General features: G+C 35.9%; 1 protein-coding gene across 1 annotated transcript in view; it reads left to right on the forward strand.

Moving 5' to 3' along the window:
- LOC106130542 (uncharacterized) overlaps positions 1-20,394 on the forward strand; it is a 99,943-nt gene that overhangs the window by 25,965 nt on the left and 53,584 nt on the right. Inside the window, exon 2 of the mRNA XM_060953742.1 lies at positions 9,787-9,930. Coding sequence (XP_060809725.1) covers positions 9,787-9,930 — 144 coding nt within the window. The remainder of the gene's footprint in view (positions 1-9,786; positions 9,931-20,394) is intronic.

Here is a 20,394-nt window from a genome sequence, read left to right on the forward strand (position 1 = left end):
CGTGATAAATCTTTTTATATCCGTTAAAATTATATAACTGTAGGATATACTCGTGCGCGGATATGATGCTTTTAATTTTTAAGCCATGCCGAGGTTTTGGTTGTGGTCAAATTTATTGATAGTACAGCTCATTCTTTCATTTATGCACATTATATCACGCTTTTATTCTTTACGGGGTAGACAGAGCTAATGCAAAAGGTTGCGGTCAGCTCTATGTTATTCTGATACAATAAAGATGGTTCCCGGCACCAATAAAAAATAAAGAATAGGACCACCCCATCTCGTTCCCATAGATATCGTAAAAGGCGACTAAGGAATAGGCTTCAAAATTTGGGATTTTTCTCTTTGGCGATGGGCTAGCGATATGTCACTGTTTGATTTCTCAATTCCATCTAAAGCAACTACAGCTGAACTTGGCCTATCAGTCTTTGCAAGGCTGTAGTCTCTGTCTAACCCGCAAAGGATATAGACGTGACTTTATGTATGTACTATTAATTATCCTTATTTCAGTGTATCTGGGTGACCGCTCATGTTGTTTCATACTAATTATTAATAATTTGTCAACGTTTTTAAACGGCAAGTTAATAAGCTTATCCCTTAGTCGCCTTCTACGACATCAATGTGAAACATATAATGGATTATTAAAAATAGCTATGCAATTTGTAAACTGCTCTCAAGGGAAAACCAATGTTTCTGTTCCAGTAAGCATATTGTTCCCCCTATTAGTTATTGGGTTAAGGATAGATTGGCTAGTTACAGAGTAATGAGGGGCTGATGACAACGGCGGAGATCCCCCGGGATGAGATTAGGGGCAAGGCTTTCTTCTGATGTATTTTAAACTAGTTCAACCTCCGGGTTTTTGTCTTATGGGAACTGCCAGAGAGCGTTTGCTTGTTACGACGTAACTAAGTATATTGAAGGCTTGTTTCGTCTTAATAATTATACATACATACATATATATGGTCAAGTAAATATCCCTTGCGGGGTAGACAGAGCAAATAGTCTTGAAAAGACTTAATAGCCACGTTCAGCTTTTCGGCTTAATGATAGAATTGAGATTCAAATAGTGACAGGTTGCTGGTCCATCGCCTAAAAAAGAATCCCAAGTTTGGAAGCCTATCCCTTAGTCGACTTTTACGACATCCATGGGAACGAGATGGAGTGTTCCTTTTTTTAATGATACAAAAAAACGCACGGCACATTTAAACTACGTAGGTAAAAAGATATTTCAATTTACCTCAGACAATATTCAGTTATGGATAAAATCTAGGATTTAAAATTCCCGCATTAGAAATAGTTTTCAAGATCCATTAGGGTTATTGTAGTCAATACTTTAGTTTTATTTTCTTTAAGACTAGACACTTGTCTGCAGATTATAGGGGAATGAAGATTTTCCAGGAAAATAAGGAGATAAGATAAAACTTAAGAATAAATAAAAAATATTAAGGTAATATTAGAGTTAAACTTTAAGCCGGATTTAACTTGTAGGTATATGCTTGAGTGCCGTGTGGTTCCCGGCACCAATGCAAAAAAGAATAGGACCACTCCATCTCATTCCCATGGATGTCGTAAAACGCGACTAAGGGATAGGCTTATAAACTTGTGATTCTTTTTTAGGCAATGGGCAAGCAACCTGTCACTATTTAAATCTCAATTCTATCACTAAGCCAAATAGCTGAACGTGGCCATTCATTCTTTTCAAGACTGTTGGCTCTGTCTACCCCGCAAGGGATATAGACGTGACCATATGTATGTATGTATATTGCGGTAAGTTTTTAGCTAAGTGCAAAAGGAGGGGTTATGTAATTCATTATCATTAATGACGTTCGGTGAAAATGCTTCAGTGTAGTCAATATTGCGGGGTAGACAGAGTCAGCACTCTCAAGCAATCTGTTAGGGCACTTACAAAACCTCTCGAATCCAATACAAACATAAACATTGTCACGTCAATATCCCTTGCGGGGTAGACAGAGCCAACACTCACAAGCAATCTGTTACGGCACTTACAAAACCTCTCGAATCCAATACATACATAAACATTGTCACGTCAATATCCCTTGCGGGGTAGACAGAGCAAACACTCTCAATCAATCTGTTAAGGCACTTACAAAACCTGTCGAATCCATTTATATCAAAGCGATGATGGCCCGTTCTCGGCCGACATCGGATATTGGATCATACGGATTCGGCCTGCCTAGATCTCACTGACCGTCTCGATTTGATCTAGGTCAGTCTGGGCATAACTGTCTAGACTACTACCTGTTCACACTCATGTTATAATTGTCCATCAAATTTAATATTTGTATCTTAATTCCATTTGAGTAAAACGTACATACAGAAATCTGACTTATCATACTTTACATTATATACTATTAAGATAAGTGAAAACAAATATTGTTTTAAATGTTGTGCCGTGTGGTTCCCGGCACCATTAGAACTTCTTGTGTTTCCCATGGATGTCGTCAAAGGCGACTAAGGGATAGGCTTATAAACTTGGGATTCTTCTTTTAGGCGACCGGCTAGCAATCTGTCACTATGTATTTGAATCTCAATCCTATCATTGAGCCAAACAGCGGAGCGTGGCCTATCAGTATTTTTAAGACTGTTGGCTCTATCTACCCCGCATGGGATATAGACGTGATTAAATGTATGTATGATCCATCATAAGGCCAATAAAGCTGAACGTGTCGTTTCGGTCTTTTCGACACTGTTGGCTCTGTTTACCTCGCAAGGGATATAGATGTGACAATATGTATAAGGATACGTTTTAAATCTAGACAATGTACATTCGTCCACGGCTTAGATTTAATATCTATATTTGTAAAATGTCTTCCGGTGAAAATGCTGCAGTATCGTTTGTTCCACTGCTTCTTCTACACTGCGCTTTGGAAGCGATACCTCGTAGATATAGATAAATATACTAAAGTAATGTTGACGTCAATCATTAAGTGATACTTCGTAGTCAATTTTGATAGTAAATCTATTTCCAATTAAATAAATGAATATATACGGGACAAATTACATTATTATTAATACACAATGATTGAGTTGGCCTCGAAGTAAGTTCGAGACTTGTGTTACGAGATATTAACTCAACGATACTACTTTATATAATAAATACTTATATAGATAAACATCCAACGCCCAGGCCAATCAGAAAAAGTTATTTTCTCATGATGCCCTTATCGGGATTTGAACCCGGGACCTCCGGTGTTACAGACAAGCGCACTACCGCTGCGCCACAGAGGTCGTCATTGTATTAACGTGGTTTTAATATAGCAAAATAAATTTTAACCACGTAATAAATGACTTGGTAGCGGAATTCATTGAAATAAAATTTTGTTATAAATAAACAGAATATTATTGAATTTGGTTGAACGAATTTTGGCGATATTAAATTGAAATTGAATTAACATAGCATGAATACTTGACATTCATTTAAAATTTTGTACTCATTTGTAAATAAATATTACGTTACCGCTGCAAATTCGGGAAATCATCCCTTAAATAATACTTTTGTGGTTCAATTTTATGGGATTAATTACTTTTATTTAAGAGATGATTTCTCCGCGAGAATTTTTCTTTATACTACCTTTTCTTAATAGGTACTTTATGAAAAGTAAAAAAAAATGTCCGCGTATTCCATTAAGAGCGACAGTGTGAATAATACTCGGCTAATAAAAACAGAACCATTTCACTTTGAGAAAGTTGGAATTCTTTGAAATGTCTGTCTCATTTAAGTTACAGCGCTTTGGTTTATAAGAAAATGTAGTGCATTTTGTGAATTTCATATTTAATTTTCATTCTCTGAAATTAATATTAAAGCTGCCGTGTTCCGGGCACTTAAAGGGAAAGAATAGGACCTCTCCATTCCTTTTCGATGCCGTAAAAGGCGACTAAGGGATAGTCTTATATACTTGGGATTCTTCTTGTAGGCGATGGACTAGTAACCTGTCACTATTTGAATATCAATTCTATCATAAAGCCAAACAGCTAAAGGCGGCCTTTCAGTCTTTTTTTAAATTGTTGGCCCTATCTATCCCGCAAGGTAAATAGGCGTGTCTATTATATATGTAATAAGAGGAATCCCAAGTTTATAAGCCTACCCCTGAGTCGCCTTTCAGTAAATATAATTCAACTAAATTAACCGCCCGTTGCCGGTGCAAGAACTGACGGATAGCTCCATTTCAAAGTTAAAAGTGAACTCCTACAAGTTCAAAACGAGCGTTATATGACAATATTTCAAAGTGCATTTTATGCCTTTTGATACAAGATGTTTAGAACGATTCAATCTTCAATATTACAGAGCTTTTGAACAGCAAGAATTTCTTTGCTTCGAAAGCTTCTTTTACGGAACAAAACTTATTTGACCGGTATTAAATAAGTTAAGCCGTGTAAGCCGTGTGGTTCCCGGCACAAATACAAAAAAGAATAGGAAAAAAGTAACCACTCCATAGCCTTTTCCATGGATGTCGTAAAAAGCGACTAAGGGATAGGCTATTAAACTTGGGATTCTTCTTAGGCGATGTGGTAGCAACCTGTCACTATTTGAATCTCAATTCTATTATTAAGCCAAACAGCCGAACGTGGTCTATCAGTCTTTTCAAGATTGTTGGCTCTGTCTACGTCGCAAGGGATAAAGAAGTGACTATTATGATTGGATGTAAAATAATTTAAGTTATTGAGAAGTAAATAGCGTTATAGTTCTACATTCATTCATGTTTTTTAATGAAGACAATGTGCATTCGTCTACGATGTAGTTTTAAGAGATCTATATTTGTAAGTTGACGTCAGATGAAAATGCTGCAGTGTAGTTTGTTCCCCCGCTTCATCTACACATGCGCTTCGGAAGCGGCAGTAGTTATAATTAGATTTAAGTGATGTGACGTCAATAAGTGATACTTTGTATCCAATTTTGAAAATAAGTCTATTCTATTCTTTACTTCCAAACAGTTTTCGATAGATGCAATTCCTTTGACCTCCTTAATAAATCTCAACTTCATATAATATGTATATGTACATAAATAGCATGCTAGAAGTACAATAGATCAATCATAATGCATTGTGGAGGTAAGTGATGATCGTTGTCTGTGCCCCATGCTGATTGATTGATTGATAAGGTCTATCTATCAGACTTAACACATACATACATATCTATAAGCATTATATCACGTCCTATAACTTACCTCATTTGATTTCATGTTTGAATGTTGTACGTATAGAAAAATGTATAGGACCACTCCATCTCTTTGCCATGGATTTCGTGAAAGGCGACTAAGGTACAGGCTTTTAAACAGGCATTTTTCTTCCCTACAACAGCCGAAAGTGGCCTTACAGTCGGCAAGACTGTTCGCTCTGTCTACTGCGTAAGGGCGTTTATAATAATAAATACGTGCTATTGTATTTTGACGGCTTCTGTGGCACAGCGGTAGTACGCTTGTCTGTGACACCGGAGGTCCCGGGTTCATATCCCGGCCACAGCATGATGAGAAAAGAACTTTTTTCTGATTGGCTTGGGTCTTGGATGTGATGTATGATGATGATATGATATGATGTGATGTGTATTTATTATAAAATATAGTATCGTTGAGTTAATATCTCGTAACACAAGTTTCGAACTTCGAAGCTAACTTATCAGTGTAATTTGTCCCGTATATATTTAAATTTATTTATTAGCCCATACCAAATTTAGTAGTTTTTGCGTGAAAGGGTAACAAACATCCATACTGACATCCTGACATACTTACAATCTTTCGCTTTACTATAGTTGCAGCGTTATATTATATAGTCTAAAGCCTTCCTCGATAAATAGTCTATTCAACACAAAAATATTTTTTTTAATCGAACCAGTAGTTTCTGAGATTAGCGCGTTCAAACACACAAACTCTTCAGCTTTACAATATTATAATTATATTCCAATGTCACCTCTATTCCTATAAAGTCGGTGTCAGTTTTAATCTCTCGCACGCCCACATCCGCGCGTGATAATGAAATGATCGACAATCAATTAGGATCATTAGAATACCTAATGGTGATTTAATTCATTGCCTTCCATAATTAGAGAGTTAATATCGGCCATTTTGAATTATATCAAACCGTTTAAATGTATTCGAAATTCGTACTCAAAACATATACCTACATTAAAATCTCGCCTCTTTCAAGGAGTAGGCAGAGATTGCATCTTTCCACTTGCCACGAGCCCTGCACACTTTTTTCACTTTATACATACATACATATAGTCACGTCTATATCCCTTGCGGGGTAGACAGAGCCAACTGTCTGGAAAAGACTGAATGGCCACGTTCAGCTATTTGGCTTAATGATAGAATTGAGTTTCGAATAGTGATAGGTTGCTAGCCTATCGCCTAAAAAAAATCCCAAGTTTGTGAGCCTATCAAATGAAATATAGAAATTGAGTGGTTCTATTCTTTTTTGTATTGGTGCCGGGAACCGCACGGCACTTTTGCTTCATCCACATTTATAATTCTCTTCGTTCAATTCTCGCCGGCGTCGAGTAGGTAGGTACTCTTGGCCTGACCTTAAAATAAACATGCATTTAAAAAGTAGGTAGTAGATATGAAGCTAGGCACAACGATTAATTTCGTGGGATTCGAATCTTGTACAAGAATAGACCATGTTACCATAGGCCATTAGGATACTTTTAATTACGAGTATGTATAAAAAAAAATCGCAATTTTAATTTCTGCGGTGTGGTTCCCGGCACGAATATAAAAAAAATATCTTACCCATAGATGTCGTGAAATGCGATTAAGGGATATTAGCATATGCCTAGTTCTAAGAATACCTAGTTGATAAGCATAAACTAGGGATTCTTTTTTCACTATTTGAATATCAATTCTATCATTGAGCCAAACAGTTGATCGCGGCCAACCAGTCTTTTCAAGACTGTTGGCTCTGTTTACCCCGCAGGGGATACAGACGTGATAATATGTATGTATGTAATAAATTTTGTAATATGTACCTAATAGTTATTATTTTATTATTACCTACATATATCAAGATTACAATGCGTTTTCTAGATACCTACATTTAACTCTGTGAACCACGTTATTTCAAGTAATTTATACATTAATCATTAAATCTGGCAAAATAGCGAATTGTCGTGACCGGGATAAGATTTCTCGGGAGCTGTTTAAACATTCAAGGGCTTAATTACTTAAGACCAATCTTATTTATAATTAAACGGTACCCTAGATGACTGTCTGGAGTTGGTTAGGGAAAATCATGGAATAACGTCGTAATGCGTCCAAAAATTAATCCAAAACTATTTTAAATACCCTCATCTTTTTTTCGTGTTCAACTGGGAACACCTAAAATCCATAGTAATATTATAAAGCTGACGTGTTTGTTTGTTTGGACGCATTAATCTCAAGAACTACTGGTTCGAATTGAAAAATTTTTCTTGCGTTGAATATACCGTTTATCGAGGAAGGCTTTAGACTATATAACATCACGCTGCAAATATAAGGAGCAAAGATAAATGGAAAATGTGAAAAAAACGGGGAAAATTATTCATCCTCGAGGGCTTCAATGATGCCCAAAATAACTATTCCACGCGGACGAAGTTGCGAGTACAGCTAGTTACTGAATGTACACAAAAACTTGCCTTTTTGCTGGAGGGATAGGCAGAGATTACATCCTTCCACTTCCCTGCATATTTCTTTCGCTTTATTCATGCGAATAATATCATAAATCTCACAAAGTTCGTCAGTTTCGGGTAAAATTGCTTAATGCAAAATTGTGCTGCGCCGTGTGGTTTCCAGCACTTTCAGATGTCGTAAAAGGCGACTGAGGGATGGACCGTTTTGTAATTTGTGATATTTCTTTTATGTGCAATAAAGAGTTAACAATCAATAATAGTTGGACTGTTTTGTTTTCGGTTTGCCTCAAAAGTTAAAAATAGTTTAAACAAAACATTAATCACAAAATTATCAATACTTTACAAAGTATCATCGTGTGAACTCACCCTTACACATTTTACGAGCCAAGGTTTGGGATATAAATCCAAATTTATCGATTTGCCGCCCTAACCTCGAGAGGAAAAGAGATGTAGATATGGTAAATTACACTAGTTAGAAAAGGACGATATTATGCTTGTGGTGACACTTAGCAATACAATATTTTGCATATAAATAACGGGAATCGATCACAAAATTAGTTTGTAAAGGCTATCTTCTGAACATATAAAAACCGTTGAAAATATTTTGATTACATTTAGTACACTGATCAGTCATGCTATGCTAAAAAAGACACTAGTATCACATCTTCATTCTTACGGGGTTGACAGAGCCAATAGTCGTACGACTCACGTTCACAAGTAGCTGGACTTGAGAAAGTGTAAAGTTAAATTGAATTATTAGTAGCCTGCCCCGAAATCTTAACTTTGTCCTGGGTCAAGTTATAAATGAAAAAAAAATATGAAACTTAATAGCCCATTTCCTAAAAGAAGAAATTGAAATTTATTACGTTTTTAAATAAATCCCACTGCAACGGAATTGAAAAATTCCTCGGGAAATATAAGGCAACGCTTAAAGAGCGAGACTTTCCCATGGGAACGAGTATAAAGTTAAGGATCTGTTTAAGAAACTTTAACCACAAATTTTATTCTCTCCTTATCATGTTCACATTGTCTATGTCTATGTCAATTATAGTTTTTAACATCCTGGCAACATTTTATATGTTCGCTCTCTGCAGCCGTGTGGTTCCCGGCACTTATACAAAAAAGAATAGGACCACTCCACTTCTTTCCCATGGATGTCGTAAAAGGCGACTAAGGGATAGGCTTACAAACTTGGGATTCTTTTCTAGGCGATGGGCTAGCAACCTGTCACTATTTGAATCTCAATTCTATAATTAAACCAAATAGCTGAACGTGGCCATTCAGTCTTTTTAAAACTGTTGGCTCTGTCTACCCCGCAAGGGATATAGACGAGACCATATGTATGGATGTAAGTAAGTTTAAATAAAGAAATAATTTCAATTCACGCGGGCGAAACAACGCGCACATGCTTGTAACAGTATTAATTATAAAACCAATTTGCAAACCGCAAAGCTTAATGGTTATCATATTCAGTTATATTTAACTTCAATAAGTAATTTCCAACATTATTCGCAAGTGGAAAGATTACCGATGTTTAATTATGGCGTATTTCAATGTTTATTTACTGCGTTGCTGGTAAGCCGATTATTTTATCGAGAATAGCTTTCAGTGCTTACTGAATGTTTCATAAGTAATTATTCGACTTCTGTATATTCTGCTGATATTACGAGCCGAGTGGTTCCCGGCATCAATAGAAAAAAAGGAAAACTCCATCTCTTTCCCATGGATGTCGTAAAAGGCGTTTACGGGATAGGGTTGGGATTCTTCTTTTAGGCGATGGGCTAGCAACCTACCTCTACTTGAAGTATGCAGAGATGCATATTTCCTTCGCTACATCTACATTCACAACTCTCTTCATGCAAGCTCGGTTGTTTCGGGTACTATTGACCTGACCCTTTACCAGGACGTCCTTAATTTGATCAAGATAGGTTCGTCTAGGTCTTCCCACTCCGAACTTTCCCTCCACACTCTCCTTGTATATCTGCTTAGTCAACCTGCTTTCATTCATCCTCTCTACGTGACCAAACCATCTTAACATACCCTTTTCTATTCCTGTAACTACATCTTCTTTCACATTTTTAAATGTATCAACCTGAGAATTTTTTCCAAGATCATATTAGATGTATATCTGTCAATCTCTTCTCAAAAACTCTTGTCCTTTGCAGAAATGGAGTATGGCTACGAAGAGGAAGAGACCAGTGATGGTGACAGAGAATTAAGGCCGGCGGTGCGCCGGACCGCCAAGCACATCGCCGCTGGTGAAGAACGTCCCAGGATCAATTCCAGCCAACAAACAACTCCCACTGAGGGTGAGTACTTAGCTTAGTTGTTGATGAATGATTTTTAAGAGAGTCGGTGGTCCAATAGATTAGGTGTCCGAACAGAATGCGTGACGCGTATGGAGCTACAGGTTCAAAACCTCGGTCATGTTAACTATTCTTTACTTAGATTCGTGCCGGCAAAAATAACAGGATTTGTTAAACACTTGGAATATCGGTTCAAAAATTCAAAAAAAAATTCGAAATTTCTTTATTTTTCTCTATAATCTTATAGTTATTGTATAAAAAAACAAATCACAAGCAAGAAATATAACAAAAGATTGCGAGTGACTGGTGTCTGAACTAAGCAGAGCCTGTATCTCAGTGCACCAGCCTCTCCCCACAAGGTGAATGACAATACCTAATTACTTGTTTTGTCTAAAACAAATAATCAAAAGTAATTTATAAAAAAAGAGAATGAGAAAAATAGCTACAAAAATACTCAGGTTAATAAAAAAATATCATGACCTGAGCGAGGTTGGAACCTATGGACATATACGAGAAAAAACCACTTTCAACATATTTCAGTTAGTTTTTCACGTCAGCCATTTTGTAAATAAACTGGGACCATTGAAATCTAAACAACAATATTTAGACTCCTGTGATTGCGACTTTCTCGTTCACGACAAAAGGTAAACAACAAACAAGTTGCTCCAACATTTTCAGTGTTAAAATGAAACATTTCCCGCTGAAATAGTGGACAAAGTTATAATTTTCGCATTCCGACTGGCCGTGACATCGTTTATTAGTTGAGAACCACGTACGGCGGAGTTTGATATAACATTTTTCATTATTCGAATGCTGGCAAAGGGCGCAAAATAGTTTCTGTTTTTAAATTTTCCGTTTAGTCTTTTTTTTTTCAATCTGATTTTGCTTGCGCGTAGTTATTTTTGTTTAAAGCAAATTCCACGGAAACTTTTTGGATGATGATTTTTCTCAGTATGCTCTCAAATTATATATTTTGAAAATTTTATATAAAACGGTCATGGAGATAAAGCGTAAAAAAGAGATGAACAATAAGTAAACAAACACAATTTCGCATTTATATCTAAACATTAACAAATGTGTGCCGTTTCAAAAGAATTCAACATTGAAATTTCACTCTAATCTTTACAAAATTTTCGCTTATTTAACTGTCTCTTTGACAATATACTTATCGGGTATCGCTTTCACAAGCCGTTTGTCTGTTGAAGACGGCATCTAAGTGAGTAAAAATAGGTAAGAACATTCAACAATCTTTGTACGTCGAACTGCCACCGTCCAGACTTGGGGATTTCTTGACGTTAGTAGTGTACGCATAGTCAACTATTACGACATCTTTTTAAACAGAATTATTCTTCTGTACCATGTGGTTCCCGGCAACAATATAAAAAAGAATAGGACCACTCCATCTCATTTCCTATGGATGTCGTAAGAGGCGACTAAGGGATTGGCTTATAAACTTGGGATTCTTATTTAAGGATAGGCTAGCAACCTGTTTGTATGTAGCCAAACAGCTGAACGTGGCCTTTCAGTCTCTTCAAGAGTGTTAGCTCTGTCTACCCCGCAAGAGTTATAGACGTGACTATATCAATGAATGAATCTTTTACTGAGGGGTAGGAAGAGACTGCACCTTACCACTTCCCACGAATCCTCCATGCTTCTTTCGCTTCATTCATATTTATAAATCCTCTCATGCTAGCGGTCTAAGTAATCTTGACCTGACTTTTAGCCAGGACGTTCCTAATTTGATACTTATATATTTAACTTAATCAAAAATCATACTGGTCAAGTTTTTAGTTCAGTTTTTCATCAATAGATATCGTATCACTTATTGTCGTCAAACATTTGGCAAGTACTTACTTGTGATTGTATATAATAAACTAGTATAAACAAGTATCGGGCCCGATTCACTTTCCGTTATTCGCCTCACCTTGACCTGTTTTTAGCACCTCCCAAATTATTGATGCAGAGTACTATTGTTGAGAAATTAATTTCATTTCATGCGACGACGACCGAATTCGAAATTTACGCTGCATTGTATTGTAATGGTATTTAACATTAATGATGTTGACATGCTGTTTCGCACATCCTCATTTCGAGAAATGGTCATCATTCAATACATTTTGATATCTGATTTCAGAGATACCTACGATTAAATTCAATAAAAATGCCTGCACTGACATGTGGTATCAAACAAACGTTTGAAACGAAACGTTTCATGTCTCGAATCTCGAAATAAAAAAAAAACGTAACCTAGCTGTAATAGAAAACCATGTTTCAAAAAAGGAATTCGTTTTTTAAAACAAATATTTACATCGTATCTATAGCCACGGGCGGCGGGAACGTTTGCTCGTCCGTAATCAAAGAGAATCGAATCATTCTCGGACTGATGGAGTTGTTACATCACTGGATTCGAAAAAGGAACATGTTTCTTTTAAAAATAAAGTGATTGGTACCTATTACTAGGGGCCAGTACATACTCATAGTATCTCTGAATATTATTTCTGAGAGTACTGGCCACTAAAACATCTATGTTTTTTTCGAGTTGCAAACATGTGCCTACTTACTTAACTCTTATAAAATAATGGCTTAGATATTTGCCGCCATTCACAAGATTAAAAAAAATAGAACAGTGTTTTCAGTTTCAGTTTTGTTTTCCTTTTAATCTTTTGTTAATTTTAATAATTTAACTAAGCTACTTTTTTTTGTAAATATCAGATATCTACTCTTTGACTAGGATATTTATGTACATACATTTCCTTTTTATAAACAGTATCTAAAGATCACTTATTTATTTTTAAGACGCTACGGCTACGAGTACAATATAGAAAGATGTTAAACAAATACATTTTTCTTTCAAAATACTAAGTATATTTATACCAGTTTACGTCATGATAAAACCTAGTTTGTCTTCCTATTATGTGTGTGCCAACTGCAGCAAGCTTTAGCTACCGTTTATTGAAAGCTCAGAGCCCGGCCATTGCTGACCGGTCCATTGTGTAGTCGGAGCTTACAGAGTCACAGAGTTAGCAACCTTCGCCGTGGGTCGAGAGCACTTTTATTTTTTTTAATAACGAATACGTTTTCGATCTTAATATTTCGTTGGCAGTGACAGACTATAAATATTCCTAAACGATGTAATTTCGACGCTTAATTTGTTTTTGTAATTGGATTTTTTTATGTTTTTATAATAAACACATGAAAGGTCATTGGAAATGTACGCATAAACTTAGTTATAAAAAAATAACTCTTGGGGCCTTTAAGTCTTTTCGAGATTGCTGGATCTGTCAACCCCGTGAAGGAATGGGACGTTATGTATGTAAGTACTTTAAAACATTATTGGTTCCTCTACAAATGTGATCGCGAAATGATATATGATTAAAAATCTGAAGCTTTTAAAAATAACACGTTCGTTATATAATATAATATACACCAGTGCCGTGTGGTTCACCACTCCATCTCTTACCCATGGATGTCGTAAAAGGCGACTACGGGATAAACTTATAAACTTGGGATTCTTCTTTAAGGCGATGAGCTAGCAACATGTCAATATTTGGATCTTGAAGTTGGCCTATTAGTCTTTTCAAGACCGTTGGCTCTGTCAACCCCGTAAGGGATATAGACGTGATTATATGTATGTATGTAAAACGCACCAACTTAATTGGAATTTTACTACTACCAGTATTGAAATTTATAGTTTTTCTAATAACTTACGCCTCCGCTCGTGCATCTTACGAGAACATACATAAGTTGTTTGAAACATAACTTCTTATTAGTATGCCTCGCATTAAGCTTCTAAACTCATAAATCATTGCCTTTTTCTTGTAATTTCTGTTTCTTGAATACGCATAAATTTCTGCGCATTACTGAATGCAATTAAACAAATAAATTAATTTTCATAACGGAATACCTAGAGGGTATTACTTAATAACGTTAAACATCACATTCACTTTGGAAAAGCGAGTTTACCTATGACAAGCGGCGGAACAAACAGAAGTAAAAGTATTTATTCCTAAAACACCATAACAAAAAAAAAAACAAGTTCAAATTCAAAATACAAATTCAAAATTTTTATTCATTATTATAGGATACTTCATATCGCTGGTTGACGTCAAAAAAATTACTTAAAAACTAAGTTTACTGCCGCTTCAAAGGCGTCAGTGCAGAAGAAGCGGTAACAAACTGCACTGCAGCATTTTCTTCGACAACGTCAACTTCACAAATATCTAAACTTAGAATAGAATGTGGACGAGAGAATACATTGTTGAACACAAGGTTCATTGTCGCATTTTTCAAAATAGATCTAGAGATAAGAAAGTAATTTGGCATGTAGTTGCGGTACGTCGCCTAGGGGTGCATATCCCGAAAATATCTGGAGGTAAATCCTACTAATATTGTAAATGCGAAAGTTTGTGAGTACGTCAGGATATCAGTATTAATTAGTCAAATCTGACTATAAATACCGTAACATACATAAAAACGATCGAATTGAGAACCTACATATATAATATACATATGATCACGTCTACATCCCTAGCGGGGTAGACAGAGCCACCAGTCTTGGAAAAATAGTGACAGGTTGCTAGCCCATCGCCTTAAAGAGGAATCCTAAGTTTATAAGCCTATCCCTTAGTCGCCTTTTACGACATCCGTGGGAAAGAGATGGAGTAGTCCTATTCTTTTTGGTAATGGTGCCGAGAACCACACGGCACTGCCGGAACCACACGGATTGACACCTCCTATTTTTTTAGTCGATTAAAAAATAATCTTAAATCTAAACGGTACCTACACGAACATACATTTGTCCCTACAACTCGATGTAATTCATTCCTACACATATGTAGTTTGAACATTTCATGGTAGTCATAATGCCGTTTGGCTGACGAAGTGCGGCGCGAACTTTCAATCAGGCTAACTCAGTTAGTACTCGTATCCAATCTGGGCGATTGGTTTAGCGGGAAATAGCTGCATTCAGAACGGAGTCTAGTTTTGAGATCTAGAATCTTATGTACGAGTAGCAGCATTGAGTTGTGTTAGATTTACGCCTTTTTTTGTAGGTATCTGAATCTCAATTCCACCATTAAGCCATACAGCTGACTGTCGGCTCTGTTTATCCCGCAAGGGATATAGACGTGACCATATGTATGTATGTATGTTTGTAATAATAAATTGGAAAGTAAGTTAAAGTAAGTTTGTTCATTGTTACCTCTTCACATATAATCTAGATACAGAACCAATCTTGTTAAAATTTCGAGTAGATATATACCTACGTTATAATTGAGAGACTGAACAAGGTCATAGGCTACATTTCATTCCGATTAAAACAACTACGACTAAGGGATAGGCTTACAAACTTGGGATTCTGTTTTAGGCGATGGGCTAGCAACCTATCACTATTTGAATCTCAATTCATATCATTAAGCCAAATAGCTGAACGTGGCCGATAAGTCTTTTCGAGACTGTTAGCTCTGTTTACCCCTCAAGGGATGAAGACGTGACCATATGTATGTATGTATGTATGTTAAAACTAAAAATCAGGTGGGATTTAAAAAAAAACCTGTACACTTTTTTGGGTGGCACTAAATAGCGCGGACGAAGCCACGGGCAACAGCTAGTACCTCAATTAATATTCCACGGCCATTACCCTTTACTTTGACCACGTAAAAATAATGTATAAAATGATTAAATAATTTTCGGATTTTATTTTAAAATTTTGCTCTACCAGGAAAATGTTACACGTAAAATTGTACAATTTAAGATTAAAAAGGAAATATTTAAGTCTAGCCCGGGAGTCCGGACATGCCTTTATTTTTGAATTTCATTTTGTCTGTCACGTCGACCTCGTTGAAGTGAAGTGTTTTAAGCCACTTGGCGGTATATTTCATTAAGTACCGTTTCATTTTTTAATAAAAACCGTTAAATATTTTAATTATTTTGAAAAAAAAAAAACGTAGGTGCATTAAGCACGCTTAATTTTGCCTAATCATTTTTTGTGTTGGTGCCGGGAACTACACTGCACATTATATTATTAGTTGGAATTATAAAGGTAAAATCGACCGCAGTAAGATTTCCTTGCGACAGACCGAGGAAATGCCACCGCAATTTCGCGGGCGCCATTTTGAGAATTTAATAAGTTTAAATGTTTTTTTCATTTCATCCTGATCCCAACTAATACTCATTTTTATACACACGCCATACCGCTCCAAAATTCATCTCTCTTTTCATGGGTCTACAGGAATAAATTTCTTTTGAAATAAGTAGTTCCTTCGTACTAGAATTACTGTATTAAATACTCCTGAATATAATTTTGTGTACATAAATAAATAAATAATATTATCAATGCGAAAATAAGTTTATTTGCTTGTTTAAAATCAAATAAGCAACTAGCAAATATACTGTTACGCTACTACACTCTACTTAGTAATTGTATGAGTTTATATTTCAATAAAAAAATTAATGAAATGCCAACCGTATGTGTGTTAGTGGCAGGCAGTTTAATTACAGAAATATCACCAAATTCAGTCCGTCCCGGCGTCAAAGAATTAATGGCGTCTAATTTCACCCTTGTCGCTAGCTCTTCGACAGTAAACACCCGAGAACCTGTTTCATACATACATACATATGGTCACGTCTATATCCCTTGTGGGATAGACAGAGCCAACAGTCTTGAAAAGACTGATCGGCCACCTTCAGCTATTTAGCTTAATGATAGAATTGAGATTCAAATAGTGACAGGTTGCTAGCACATCGCCTAAAAAAAAATACCAAATTTGTAAGCCTATACCTTAGCGCTTTTACGACATCCATGGGAAAGAGATGGAGCGGTCCTATTCCTTGTATTGATGCCGGGAACCACACGGCACAGAACCTGTTTCATTTTGAAGTTAAATTTATTTATAGTCTATCAGAAACCTACATACATACAAGTCCACTTATTTCTTGGTGGGTTGAGAGAGACTTCTCCACTTGTCTTGCTTAGAACCTTATGAACTAGGGATTCTTCTTTTAGGCGATGGGCTAGCAACCTGCCACTATTTGAATTTCAATTCTATCATTAAGCTTAAGAGCTGAACGTGACCTATCATTTTCAAGACTGTTGGCTTTGTCTACCCCGCAAGGGTAATAGAGTTGATTAGGTATAGTATCTATGTACCAAAGTGTATAAGCACTTTTATTATTAACTTGTCACTTTATCATCTTTAATTAAGAAATACAATGTAATACATAACCAATAAAACATTAAACCATTCTTTTCCTTCTGGCGATTGTCTTAATTGCTTCCTTCCTTAGGGGAACCTAGGATTTCCCTAAGGACAAACAGGGAGCGGTCAAACAGGGAGCGGTCACATATATACATAATTTGCAGAAAAAAATATTAAACACACATGAATTAGGCGCCACCTGCAAATGAATACAGGGTTTTAATTTTAAACTATAGTTTTTACCGGGTTTAAAAGTATCCTATGTTCTTCTCCAGACAAAAACATAAATACTTAGTACGCAAAATATCAAGAAGACTAACTAGTTCAGTAGAAAAGACAGTAAACAAACAAAAAAGTATACTTACATAACACATTAAGGGAAAAATTAAACCATGATTTAATAATTCGTATTGAAATAACTAGTTCTACCTACATTCATTCATGTTTTTTAATGTACATAGACAATGTGCATTCGTCCATGATTTAGATTTAAAAGATCTATATTAATATATTGACATCCGATGAAAATGCTGCAGTGTAGTTTGTTTCGCCGCTTCTTCTACACATGCGCTTTGGAAGCGGTTGTAGTTATAATTAGATTTAAGTGATGCGACGTCAATTAGTGATACCTTGTATCCAATTATGAAAATAAATCTATTCTATTCTATAAGGGTTGGTTCCCCTGCAAAGGTTGCGGAGGTCAGATGGGAGTTGGTTCGTGTAAAAATCTGACTCACACAATCTAGGGTCAGGTCTAGGGCGCACCCCAGGCTCCTCTCAAAGTGCTGACCACGTTACCGAGTTTAAAGACATGAGGCAGAAGATCTTAAATATTTTTTTTATGTTAACGTAACATTAATCTCATTGTATTTTGGTGAAATGGATGTCCTATTTTAATTAACACCTTCAAAAAAATAAATAGCAATTTTAAAAGAAAACTAATTGAACAAAATGTTGCCATTAAAAATAATTAATACACTAGAAAAATAAATTATGCTCGCCAATAACAATTACACGACTAATTGATCCAATTTATGAAATAAAACGAAAGTAATAAAACATGAATTACTCAGTTTATATTTTGTTTTCGGGCGGACATTTCTTAGAAAATCACTTTTCCACATTGACGCTGTTATTTCTCGGTATTGTTTTTCTTCGGAGAAATCATGTTTTCGAATGAATTAAAACCACGCGATCCAACTTTGTATTGAGTACTTAAATAACAATAAAATATTGTAAGCTCGTTCGGATTGTTGAATCGGGAAATTGGAATAAGAAGCGGTTTCGGAGAAAATGTTTGATATAAATATGTACAAAGTGTTGAAGGATTATAACGAAACTAGCGACCCGCCCCGGCTTCGCATGGGCAGCTTTAATACCTACATAAAGGTAATGCTCTTCAATCATTCTATCTATTAAAAAAAACTGCATCAAAATCTGTCGTCGTAGTTTTGAAGATCTAAGCATACGTACATACATAAATAAATACATACGAGACAAGTTAACTACACAGATTGAGTCAGCTTCAAAGTAATGTCTGTAATAGAATTGGGATTCCTGTCACTGTTTGAATCTCAATTCCATTAACCATACAGCAGAATGTGGCCTTTCAAACTATCAAGAAGGCTCTGTTTACCTCGCAAGGGATATAGACGTGACTATATATGTAGTATGCAAACTAAACATAAACCTCAATCGACCACAAAGTGCAAGTTCTCAAAGCACTTAAACGTTAAGCACTATTACCGGCGGGCTTTTAGTGAACGTAGTTAAATTACATTTTGCACATTAATTTATAACATATAGTCACGTCTATATCCCTTGCGGGGTAGACAGAGCCAACAGTCTTGAAAAGACTGAATGGCCACGTTCAGCTATTTGGCTTAATGATAGAATTGAGATTCAAATAGTGATAGGTTGCTAGCCCATCGCCTAAAAAAGAATCCCAAGTTTGTGAGCTTATCCCTTAGTCGCCTTTTACGACATCCTTGGGAAAGAGATGGAGTGGTCCTATTCTTTTTTGTATTGGTGCCGGGAACCACACGGCAAATAATATAATTTATAACATGCTTGATATTTCGTGGACATTCATGGACAGTTCAGTTCATAAATGAAGAACATTTAGTGTAATCACATATTAGATTTTTGAGGTATCATTGTGAGTCTGTTAACAAAAAAGGAATATATATTTTAAACTAGCTGTGCCCGCGTCTTTGTCCGCGTGGAATAGTTATTTTGGGCACCATTGAAGCCCTCAAGGATGAATAATTTTCCCCGTTTTTTTCACATTTTCCATTATTTCTTCGCTTCTAAAAGTTGCAGCGTGATGTTATATAGCCTAAAGACTTCCTCGATAATCGTCGATAAATCGAGGTCTATTCAACACAAAAAGAATTTTTCAATTCGAACCAGTAGTTCCTGAGATTAGCGCGTTCAAACAAACAAGTAAACAAACAAACAAACTCTTCAGTTTTATAATATTAGAATAGATACTAGCGGCCCGCCACGGCTTATCCCGTAGATACATACATAGACTTTAACATCCACCGATAATTTACCTTTTAACGGTAGAAGAATTTTCATTATCAGTTCAGTATTACCGAAGATTAGCCTTTATAAACAAAAAAGGAGCAAACATTACGTCTTTTATAACATTACTAGCTGTCCCGGCAAACGTTGTTTTGCCATATAAATAATTTTAAAATAATTCACATTAAAAAAAAATGTTGGGGTGGACAATCCTTATCACTAAGGGGTATGAAAAATAGATGTTGGCCGATTCTCAGACCTACTCAATATGCTCACAAAATTTCATGAGAATCGGTCAAGCCGTTTCGGAGGGGTACGGTAACGAACATTGTGACACGAGAATTTTATATACATATTATATAAGATTATGTCATATCTATATGCAAAGTTATTCGAATAAATGCAATCGTAAAATGCAAATGCATTTCAAGAACTGCATTGTGGCTCGAGCAAGTCACGTGGCACCTAATGACAGATGATGCACAAGCATCTTTCTACATGAATGACCTTTATAAATATGCGACTCCGCAGCGGGGGCGTAGCTAGTGCTTTTTAAAGGAGGGGAAAGGGGGGTGGAGCGAAAAGTATTAAGATTTTTCAGTACAGTGTTGATGTTTCTCAATTGAATAGGTACAGGGTAACACTTGTTGATGTAATGATCCAATATTACGTATATAATTTAGAAAAAAAAAATAATATCTTAAAAAAATTACTCAAATTCATTAAAAGCTACATAGGAAGC

Source organism: Amyelois transitella, chromosome Z (genome assembly GCF_032362555.1).
Source record: "Amyelois transitella isolate CPQ chromosome Z, ilAmyTran1.1, whole genome shotgun sequence".
Classification (NCBI taxonomy): Eukaryota; Metazoa; Arthropoda; class Insecta; order Lepidoptera; family Pyralidae; genus Amyelois; species Amyelois transitella.